General features: G+C 45.8%; 1 protein-coding gene across 1 annotated transcript in view; it reads left to right on the forward strand.

The window, feature by feature from the left end:
* LOC308577899 (putative helicase senataxin) overlaps positions 1–11,590 on the forward strand; it is an 85,704-nt gene extending 74,114 nt beyond the window's left edge. Inside the window, exons 7-10 of the mRNA XM_081178274.1 lie at positions 6,935–7,087; positions 8,560–8,667; positions 9,800–9,987; positions 11,478–11,590. Of these exons, the coding sequence (XP_081034400.1) occupies positions 6,935–7,087; positions 8,560–8,667; positions 9,800–9,841 (303 nt within the window). The 3' untranslated portion in view covers positions 9,842–9,987; positions 11,478–11,590. The remainder of the gene's footprint in view (positions 1–6,934; positions 7,088–8,559; positions 8,668–9,799; positions 9,988–11,477) is intronic.
* Positions 11,591–12,048: the final 458 nt, after the last annotated feature.

Below are 12,048 nucleotides of genomic sequence, written 5' to 3' on the forward strand. Positions count from 1 at the left end.
TTCACTGGATTGGATACAACCCTATGTGCTTTCCAAGCTGGGTTAGGGTAACTTTCCTCACCACCTCATGCCATAGAAGGTGAGCCTGTGGCTTGGTGGGCACCAAGAGAAATTCTAAGGGGCACTGTTGCATTCCTGAGCACCACATGGGTGAACTCATACGGACTCTAAGCAGGTATTTGGCTGTGTTTATCCTGAGTCATAGGAGCATTGGGAAGCTGCTTTATACTAAGTCAGGCCATTGATCTAACTTGGTCAGTATTGTTTGGCCTATCTGGAGATATTGGCGATTGAAGCTGACACCTCCTGCATGCAAAATGGGTACCCCTTCACAGAACTATGGCCTGTCATTTTAGCATCCAATCCAGTTCTTCTTCTAAAAGCAGCCGACTTCATCTTCAACCACACACTGAGCATGGACTTGTTTTGCCTGCCTGACCATGGCTGCTGTTGCAAAAACAAAACAGGCAGCTGAAAGAAAACTGGTCTCTGTCTAAAAATTAGGTGCTCTTAAAAAGGAAGCTCCTGTTGGGATACTGCCAGGGAGATATAGTCCATCATGGCCCCAAGCCGGCTGCCGGACGATCCATCGACCTCTGTAGTCACGCAGCTTCTAGCGACACGAGTTTCCTGGCCTCATTCCAGGGCTCGTGCACACTCTTTATCAGCAGATTAATCACACAGCATAAGTTGCACAGCAGGAGAGCATATTTACAGACTTTATTTAGCATTGATCAGAACAAAGAGAGACATGACTGTTCTGCGTCAGAGTCTCCGACAGACTGAGAAAACGAAAGGAATAGCAAACATAAACATCCTGTGAACAGGACATGCGCAGACTCTGTTACTTACGAAGCCTGCTCCCTTTTAAGGTGCAACGGAAATATCCTAACATCCTCCCCCTTTCCGTGTAACCTGTAGTACCTGTGGTTCAACCTAATTGCAACCTTTGTACATAAACCTTAAGTTGTTCTCTGTTAACAACCTTAGACAACAGATCAGCAGGAATTTCATTTCCTGGCATGTAGGACACCTGAATGAGTCCTTTCTGAATACACTCCCTTGCACGATGTAGCTTAATCTGCAAGTACTTGGTTCTTTGCTTGCAACTCTCTGAGTTCAGCAAAGCCAAACACGATCTATTTTCTTGATACACTTGTACAGGACATTTCACAGACACTCTGATGTCCTTAAACAGTTGCAACAACCATTCACAATCCATGAGTGAAAATGACAGAGCACTGAGTTCTGCTTCACAGGAACTTAGGCTCACTGTTGTCTGCTTCTTGCACAACCAGTCAAACAGGCAGTGGTTGTACATGTAGCATACTCCAGAAGTGCTTGTACCATCCGTGGTGTCACTTCCAAAACTTGCATCTGCAAAGATTTCAAGACCTCCAGTCTTCTGACTGGTGAACCTCAGCCTGTAGTGCATAGTCCCTTTCAAATAGCGGGCTATGCGCTTCAGAGCTTTCCAATCCTGAACCGTAGGATTGTTGGCATGTCTGCTAAGCAGATTACAGCTTACAGCTATGTCAGGTCTTGAACATCTGGCAATGAAATTCAGCTTGCCTAGAATGCATCTGTACAGCGTTGTGTCAGAAAACGCTTCAGCAGTACTGTCTACCTGGTAACCTGTCACCATCGGTGTGTCTGCTGGGTTTGCATCAACCAAATTCAACCTGGTTAATACATCAGCAATTTTCTGTGTTTGGTGTACCAGAAAATTACCTGCTTGGTCCTTCTCCACCTGCAGAGAAAGATAGTTGGATACCTCACCAAGATCCTTCATGTCAAAGTGCTCCTTCAGCTGAGCTAGGGTGCTTTGGTAAAAAGCCTGATTCTTCCAAAACATCAGAAGATCATCAACAAAACATAAACAATACAGTTTGTTTTGCCCCTCCTCCTTGACAAACACACATGGATCAGCCTTGCCCTGGTGAAAACCTAGAGAAAGCAACATCTCAGTGAGTTTTGTGTTCCAACACCTGGCACTCTGCTTGAGACCATATAAGGATTTCCGCAGTTTACAGACCATTCCCTTCTGTATCTGCATCCCATCAGGTGGAAGCATGAACAGCTCCTCGTTCAAAATCCCGTACAAAAAAGCTGTATTAATGTCATGGTGGGAAACATGCAGTTTCTCCTCCGCAGCAATCTTGAGCATCAGCCGAATGCTCTCATATTTGACTGTGGGAGAGTAGGTCTCGTGGTAATCCTGTCCTGGTACCTGTGAAAAACCTCTGGCAACCAATCTGGCTTTGTGTCTGACAACCTTGCCATTCTGGTCTGTCTTGGCCTTGAAGACCCATTTGCTGCCAACCAGTCTCATTCCTGGGACTAGCGGTACCAGTTCCCAAGTTTGGTTCCTGTTCAAGGAATCAACTTCAGCCTTCATGGCATTTAGCCAAGGCTCAGCATCTTTAGAGGTTAACTCCTGAACCTCTTTGAAGCTTGAAGGTTCCCACACCTTCTCTGAGCTACTAAGAACAATTTGGATGGTCCACCCCCGCCACTTAATGGATCCAAATGGTTTCCAGAGAGTGGTAGGGATGCTTTATCCCATGTTGATGGCCTTTCAGCTGATTCCCTGGTGGCCCGCTGGAATGTGGAGTTAACCAGGGCTATTGACTGTTTGGCTCCGAAGCGCCCTCTCCGATTGCATGGAGCCTGGACAGCCCCGTGGTTTTCCACGGATCTGAGGACAATGAAACAATCGTTGAGACGGCTAGAGCGCCGGTGGCGGATAACTCATTCCGAATCTGACCGGACACAGGTTAGAGCTCAACGTCGAGCCTACCAAGTGGCGATAGCGACGGCGAAGAAGACTTTCTTCACCGCCTCTATTGCATCTGCAGAAAACAGCAGCAGGAGACTTTTTCAGGTGGTTCACAATTTAGCGGAACCACCTGCAACATTGGGGCCCAGTACGGGCCACATGTTCTCCTGCAGTGATTTTGCAAAGTTTTTTTGCAGATAAAATCACTCAGATTCGGGAAGAAGTAGGCTCCACCATGGGAGCAGGACCGGGGCGGGAGAATGCTAGAGTTCTGTCTAGTCAAGTTGAGTGGGATCAATTCCAATCTGTTACCTCCGAGGATGTGGACAGGCTGCTTGGACGAGTGAAACCAACCACCTGTCTCCTGGATCCTTGCCCATCCTGGCTTATAAAAGCTAGCCGGGAAGGACTGGGCGATGGGCTTCGTGGGGTGGTGAATGCTTCCCTCCGTGAGGGAGCCTTCCCAGACCCGCTGAAAGAGGCGGTTATTAAACCGCTTCTTAAAAAACCATCTTTAGATGCGGCCACGATGGCCAACTATCGCCCAGTCTCAAATCTTCCATTCCTGGGCAAGGTGATTGAGCGAGCAGTTGCCGAACAACTCCAGGCACGCCTGGAAGAAGCGGACCATTTGGATCCCTTCCAGTCGGGATTCAGGCCTCATCATGGGACTGAAACTGCCTTGGTCGCACTGGTTGATGATCTCCGGCGGGCTAGGGACAAAGGTGAGAGCTGTTTCCTAGTTCTGCTGGATCTCTCAGCGGCGTTTGATACCATCGACCATAGCATCCTTCTGGACCGTCTTGAGGGGCTGGGAGCTGGGGGCACTGTTATACAGTGGTTCCGCTCCTTCCTCCTGGGCCGTGTTCAGAAAGTGGTGGTGGGGGATGAGTGTTCAGACCCCTGGGCTCTCACTTGTGGGGTGCCTCAGGGTTCTGTCCTCTCCCCCATGCTTTTCAACATTTATATGCAGCCGCTGGGAGAGATCATCAGGAGGCTTGGGCTGGGTGTTCATCAGTATGCGGATGATACCCAGCTCTACCTCTCTTTTAAATCAGAACCAGTGAAGGCGGTGAAGGTCCTGCGTGCGTGTCTATGCGGTTGGAGGATGGATGGCGGCTAACAGATTGAGGTTGAATCCTGACAAGACAGAAGTACTGTTTTTGGGGGACAGGAGGCGGGCAGGTGTGGAGGATTCCCTGGTCCTGAATGGGGTAACTGTGCCCCTGAAGGACCAGGTGCGCAGCCTGGGAGTCATTTTGGACTCACAGCTGTCCATGGAGGCACAGGTCAAATCTGTGTCCAGGGCAGCTGTTTACCAGCTCCATCTGGTACGTAGGCTGAGACCCTATCTGCCTGCGGACTGTCTCGCCAGAGTGGTGCATGCTCTGGTTATCTCCCGCTTGGAATACTGCAATGCACTCTACGTGGGGCTACCTTTGAAGGTGACTCGGAAACTACAACTAATCCAGAATGCGGCAGCTAGACTGGTGACTGGGGGCGGCCGCCGAGACCATATAACACCGGTCTTGAAAGACCTACATTGGCTCCCAGTATGTTTCCGAGCACAATTCAAAGTGTTGGTGCTGACCTTTAAAGCCCTAAACGGCCTCGGTCCAGTATACCTGAAGGAGCGTCTCCACCCCCATCATTCTGCCCGGACGCTGAGGTCCAGTGCCGAGGGCCTTTTGGTGGTTCCCTCATTGCGAGAAGCAAAGCTACAGGGAACCAGGCAGAGGGCCTTCTCGGTAGTGGTGCCCGCCCTGTGGAACGCCCTTCCAGCAGATGTCAAAGCGATAAACAACTACCTGAAATTCAGAAGACATCTTAAGGCAGCCCTGTTCAGGGAAGTTTTTAACAGGTGATATTTTACTGTATTTTTGGTTTTTATGGAAGCCGCCCAGAGTGGCTGGGGAGGCCCAGCCAGATGGGCGGGGTATAAATAATAAATAATTATTATTATTATATTATTATTAGCAAACTCATCAGCATACCTCTTTGGAGGTCTGCCCTTCGTGGCCCTCTCAGATCTGCGAACTAGACTCAAGTCTTCTTGACTCATCTCCTCTTTCTTAGGAGAAAAATGACCAATGGTGAACAGTGGTTCTTCCAGTTCATTGTCAGACGCATCAGATGCTCTGACTGAGGCCTTTGTGCTCTTGTAGTCTGCTGTGTCATCACTGTCACTGACACCAGCAGCAGCGCCGCCCACTGAATTGGAATCCGAACTCTGATCATCATCATCATCATCATCCTCCTCCTCCTCATCATCATCCTCAGCAGCTTTCTCAGCTTTAGCTGCTTGCTTGACATCACCTTCATCCTCCTCTGGGTAACTCTGGAAAATTCCCACATTTCCCCCCCACTTAGGATTGTACTCAACACTCCTTGTGAACTTAATGGACTTAGAGTTAGTCATCCATACCCTGTATGCACCTTTTTCGTACCCCATGAACAAACCATGTGCCCCACGCTTCCCAAGCTTGTTGCTTTGTGGGGTGTGTACCCACATGTCAGAACCAAAGATTCTCATGTGCTTGATGTTGGGTTTCTTGCCAAACATCTTCTCATAGGGAGTACAACCAATAGGTGATGACAATCTGCGATTAAAGTTGTAAACAAAATTCCCCAGAGCCTCCCCCCAAAACTTATCAGGGAGATTGGCATCATGCAACAAGGTTTTCATTCCTTGCAGCAACGTTTGATTTGCTCGCTCCGCAAGCCCATTCATCCATGGCGATCTGGGCGTTGACATGTCATGCTGGATTCCCTTCTCAGTCAGGAAAGCTTCAAACTGCTGAGAAGTGAACTCCCCGCCCCGATCAGTAAACAGACAGCCAATACGTTTACCGTGCACATTCTCCAACCAAGCACAGAATGCCTTAAACTTCGGAAACGCTTGCGATTTCTGCTCGAGCATAAACACATGAATGTACCTGGAAAAAGAATCAATTAGAACCATGAAGTACCTTGCTCCCCCCAAAGAGGGCGCAAGAGGACCAACCAGGTCTGCGTGCACTAGCTGGTAGGGTTTGGAAGCCTGCCTGCTAGACTCCTTGCCTTTTGGAGCAACCTTCACCTTGTTCTCTGCACAAGATACACATTTCATGTGAAATTTACAGGGTTTGATGTTCAAACCCTCAACCACCTCCGGCATCTTGGCCAGTGCCTTCCAAGAGAGGTGACAAAATCTTCGATGTGCATCGTGAATGCAACCTGCATGAAGAACTTTGTTAGTTTGTGCAACACAACAAGAATCAGCATTAGATACAGCAACAGTGTCGTCATAAGTTATATGGAACAAACCATCCATAAACTTTGCATGCAAATAGTCCTCTTTGCCTTTACTGATGACACAGACGCTCCTCTTGAAGGAAATCTGAAAACCACGCCCTCAAACACAGTATGCCACACTCCATACTGACGCAGCAAACTCTCACACCATTTTGCCCAGGTTTTATAATTATGCCCATTTAACTTTGGGCAGTCAGCAGCTTCAGAAGCTTGGAAAAACTCCATTTCCAGCTTTTTGCTTTAGCCGTGAGTCTTATTAACTTCAGAGACTCCTTATCTTGGCAGCTCATTAATCACGAACTCTCTGGTGCAGCTTCCAGATCCATTAATCTGCCGGAGTTCAAAGGCTCTTTGCCGCGGCCCAACAGAAAAGCCTTTTCTTTCGCTTTTCCCACACATACCTCTCAAATGCAGTCTGTCGCAGCTTTACTCTCCTGTAAGTGCCGTGAATCTGGGCCCATAACCTTGTTGTTGGGATACTCCCAGGGAGATATAGTCCATCATGGCCCCAAGCCAGCTGCCGGACGATCCATCGACCTCTGTAGTCACGCAGCTTCTAGCTACACGAGTTTCCTGGCCTCATTCCAGGGCTCGTGCACACTCTTTATCAGCAGATTAATCACACAGCAGAAGTTGCACAGCAGGAGAGCATATTTACAGACTTTATTTAGCATTGATCAGAACAAAGAGAGACATGACTGTTCTGCGTCAGAGTCTCCGACAGACTGAGAAAATGAAAGGAATAGCAAACATAAACATCCTGTGAACAGGACATGCGCAGACTCTGTGACTCACAAAGCCTGCTCCCTTTTAAGGTGGAACGGAAATATCCTAACAGTTCCTGGCTCTTGTGTTTCCCAGGTTTGTGGGCGATCGCAAAGCGACATGAAAACGAACATCATCCTGGAGTCTCACATCATCAGCTGCACACTGAGCACCAGTGGGAGCAGCCTGCTGGGTGCAGTATTCCAGCGGCTGGACTGTGATCCTCTGAGCTGCGTCATCGTGGACATGGTTAGTGGGGGATATAGGCACTACAGTAGCAAGGGCATATTTGGGGCAGGAGGATGGAGGGTGTCTTTAGTACCTTTTACAGATTGCAGAAACAGCCCTGTTCACTTTGGCTGCCTTGTTTTGTATTTATACAAATGTTTCCCCACCACCAGCACCCTCTTCTGACATTAAAAGCCCTCAAGGCAGCTTTTTTGTTTGATGTGTTTTGACTGTTTTTAGTGGTGTTGCCTGCTTTTTTCCTCTTTTTTATTTCAAGGCGTGCATAGGTGGTTTGCCAAAGGGGGGGGGCAGACGGGGGAGTCAGATCATTGCCAGTTTTTCTTTTGTGAAATAAGTATTTTCTTGTGTCCTTAACTGTTACTTACCGTATTTTTCGCTCCATAGGGCGCACCGGACCATAGGGTGCACCTAGTTGGGTTTTTGTTTGGGGGGGGGGGGGATAAAGAAAAAAAAAAGCCTTCCTTTTGCTGTTCATCCAGCCCAAGCATGTTGGTGCTGAGCAGCATGCCCCTCATTGAAAATTCTTCCAGAGGAGTCATACCCAAAGATACCTGGGGCAGGAAGGGGTGAGCATGGAATTTTATAGAACTATATTAACAGCTTTATAGAATTATATGAACAGCTGTAGGCTGCCAAGACACGCTTCTCACCTGACAGCCTGATGCCTAAATTAAGTGTCCGCATTATAAATGTAGGCCATCAGTTGAAAACACTCAGTCTTCAACCATGCAGGTTCCCAGTTGTACCATTTAGCGAAAGTTGACATCATCCCTAGCCCTGGTCATGAGTGCTTTGCACATTTTGAGGGTGGAAATTTTGACTTTGATGCCTAGGTAACTTAAATCGCAAGTTGAAGAAGCTGCTGCCACCCTTTAAAAACAGAAACAGAAAACCCCCCACACACTTCAGAATTCAGTTGCTGTAGTCCAGGGGTGGCCAACTCCCAAAAGACTGCGATCTACTCACAGAGTTAAAAACTGGCAGTGATCTACCCCATTTTTGGGGGTTCAGCCAGTGTTCTACTAGTCTTGTTTGCACGCTAACATTAAGATGTGTGGTTTAGCATTATGTGATACAGCTTCAGTTGATGGAACTTGTTGTTCCAATATTTTTTGAAGGCACCATCTGGGGTGGGAAAGCTGAACTATATCAAAGTAATCATACAGGGAAAGCAAATTGTATTGAAGTTGGAGGCAACCAAATAAATGTTGGAGAGCTAGGAATTTATTTTTTTTAAGCAAGATCCTTGAGTAGCTCCCTGCTATGGATTGGATCGAAAGATCCTGGCCTCTTCCCTTCCACCCCAGACTCCTGAAAACTGGATCCAGAGGGTCAGGGGAGGCTATTATGTCAGAATGGATGAGTTGCAGATGTGGTATAGCAGGATTTGATACAAGGCGACTTGTGCGGCGAGATCTTAAGATCTCTCTCGATCTCTCTCATTTAAACTGGTCCCTTTGTCTTTTTAAAAGGCCATGCAGGCTTGTGAGGTTGAAACTATCATCCCACTCATTCATGGCTGCAAAAAGCTGGTCCTGGTTGGAGACCCAAAGCAGCTCCCTCCTACAGTTAAATCTATGGTGAGTATGTCAACAATTAAGGTGTTTTGACTATCCCAGAAAAAAGTTGTAGAGCTGAAAACTGACAGGCTGTTTATAAGCATCTAATGACTCTGCTTTTGGCATAAATAAAGTAAAACATCTATCAGGTCCTTAATGGTGTATGAGCTGCCTACAGTGAAAATGATTCAGTTAGTTTATCGGATCAAATTATTTACACAATTCTGTGAGTTTCTGTGAAATCAGCCTGTGTGATTACCATGTTAGTAGACAACATCCCTTTTGGTTAAAAAGAAGTGTATATACCAAGTACTGTTTTTCTTGGAGACACTCCAATGGCTGGTAGGGCAGAGGCAAGAGTAGATAGGGCCAATGCTTTAAGAATGTATTTTTTTATATGTATATCAAGGGATATTCCCATAGCAGTAGTCTTTGAGAGACTTTTATTTTTCTCAAGCACCACCATTTCTCTTAGTTCTGATATGCTGCAAAGAGCATAAGGAGAGGGGAGAAGTTCCTGCACCCTGTTACGCTGCCATCTTTCCCACTTTCAAATAAATAAAAGATTGGGTTATTTTGTGGGACTGTTTCCCAAGCCTCTTGGGTAGCCCAGAATAGTTCACTCATTCCTAATCTCTAGTTCAAATACAGGTGAAACTCGGAAAATTTGAATATCGTGGAAAAGTTCATTTATTTCAGTAATTCAACTTAAAAGGTGAAACTAATATATGAGATAGACTCATGACATGCAAAGCGAGATATGTCAAGCCTTTATTTGTTATAATTGTGATGATCATGGCGTACAGCTGACGAAAACCCCAAATTAACAATCTCAGAAAATTAGAATATTAAATGAAATCAGCAAAACAAGGATTGCAAATAGAGCAATATTGGACCTCTGAGACATGAGACCGAGCAATGCAGAAGAGCTGAAGGCTGCTATTGAAGCATCCTGGTCTTCCACAACACCTCAGGCTGATAGCATCCATTCCATGCCACATTGAGGCAGTAATTGATGCAAAAGGGGCCCAGACCAAGGACTGAGTACATATGCATGCTTCTACTTCTCATCTCTTGTTCTTTAATTGTTGCTGCCTTTGCTTAACCCATTCCCTGAAAGTTTTACTCCTCCTCCCCTCCCTTGCTTTGGCAGAAAGCTGAGGATTACGGCTACAGGCAGTCTCTGATGGGCTGACTCTGCAGACACCTGAATGGGCAAATCCAAGAAAAACACAGTGACAGGCTTCCAGTCCTGTGCTTGAGGACTCAGTACAGGATGCACCCAGAGATCTGCCTCTTCCCTTCCAATTACATCTACGACCATGCCCTGAAAACTGACCGGTGTGTAGACATCTTACTAATTTTTTTACCTTGCCTCAAGGCAACAGGCATTTCATGAAAAGGTGACCTAAGTGTGGACATAGGTTCCATATTACCCTGGAATTTTGGCTGGTGGTCAGGGATGGTGGGGGTTGTATTCCAGCAACACCTGGAGGGTCCTGCTTTAGCTCATCATATCTGGTGTGTTTGTGTGAATGAATGTACTTGCTCTGACACTACAGTGGTGCCCCGCAAGACGAATGCCTCGCAAGACGGAAAACCCGCTAGACGAAAGGGTTTTCCGTTTTGGAGGTGCTTCGCAAAACGAATTTCCTATGGGCTTGCTTCGCAAGACGAAAATGTCTTGCGAGTTCCTGCGGGGGTTTTTTCCTTCCCCCCCTTTTTCCCAAGCCGCTAAGCCGCTATCAGCTGATCCTAAGCCGCTAAGCCGCTTATCAGCTGATCCGCTAAGCCGCTTATCAGCTGATCCGGTAAGTCGCTTAACAGCTGATCTGCTAAGCTGCTAAGCTGCTTATCAGCTGATCCGCTAAGCAGCTAAGCCGCTTATCAGCTGATCCGCTAAGCCCGCTAAGCCGCTAATAGCGCTAATCCGCTAAGCCGCTAATGGGCTTGCTTCGCAAGACGAAAAAACCGCAAGACGAAGAGACTCGCGGAAAGGATTCTTTTTGTCTTGCGAGGCACCACTGTACTGGTGAGTACTTAGTTGAATGAAAATTCTGTGCATTATCATAGGCCTCAAACCTGACTCTTTCCAGCAACCTATTTTTTTTCTTCCATTCTAACCACTTTCTTGTTCTTTCTTTTTTAATATACTGTATATTAAAAATGATGGTGTTAAATTCCATCCATGTACAATTTTTAGTGAACGTTCCCTAATAGTTGCTGACAGAAATTTATATGGTGCTTTTGTCCATAAATTGTTCTGTTTAACCTCTTCAGTGTTTATATCCCAATTTAATTCCCACCAGCTTTTTAGATTTTGTTGGGGGCAAAATTGGTTCTCAATAAGTGTTTTGTATAAAAGGGAAATGCTATCTCTTATTACTATATTTTCATATTCTGTTAGTTCACTTGTAGCTTCATTTTTAATCTGTGTATTTGTAAGAAATGATCTCGGCTGATATCCTAACAGCCATGAAATTTGATTATTTTCTAAACGTACTTGCATTTCTGCTATTGTAAGAGGTTGTATAAGTCTCTGGATTTTTCTGTATAAGCCTCTGGATTTTTTGCCCTTCCACTGCTATTCACTGAATATGTTTGTCATGCTGTTTGAATATTCCCCTTCATGTAGAAAATGATGACATCAGGGAGAACAGTTTCTGTCATCCCCCACACCACCTCCCTGACATGCTAGTTTTCTCTATGTGGGGAACATCATGTGAATGATTATGTGACGGATAGTGTTTCCTCCTGCAGTGAAGAATTGAGCAAATAGACCTCAGCACACTGCTTTTTAAAAGCTATTATGATTTCTCATTGCATTATAGATGGACAGAAGAGAGCCGATTCTCTTTGGAATGGCCCTTCCTACCGTACCTCCTCTTTGATGTTTTGGATGGCCAGGAAGAACAGGAGAGCAAGTAAGTTTTTCATTTATTTGCTTTGTGAATTTGTAGTCGCACTTTTCAAAGTGGCTAGCAGGAGTAAAATAAAGAAACAAAATTTAAAATCCCACATAAAGCCAACACTGTTTTTTATTAATTACATTTGTTAGCTGCTTTTTACACAAACAAATCTCAAAGCAACTTAACAGATAAAAACAATGAAAACTTAAAACACAATGTGTAATTTCATACACTTCTATCATGTCGCCTGTTTTCTAAAGCAAAAAGTCCCAAATGCTGCCACCTTTCCTCATAGGGGAGTCACTCCATCCCCCTCATCATTTGGGCTGCCCTTTTCCTGAACCTTTTCCTTTTTGAGGAGGCGACATGATAGAAGTGTATGAAATTACACATTGTGTTTTAAGTTTTCATTGTTTTTATCTGTTATCTGTTACATAGTTGTTGGGTTGAAATAACCAACAGACAAGTAGCAAGTGTCATGTGGGAGGCATCT

This window comes from Podarcis bocagei (genome assembly GCF_964188305.1).
Source record: "Podarcis bocagei genome assembly, chromosome: W".
Lineage (NCBI taxonomy): Eukaryota > Metazoa > Chordata > Lepidosauria > Squamata > Lacertidae > Podarcis > Podarcis bocagei.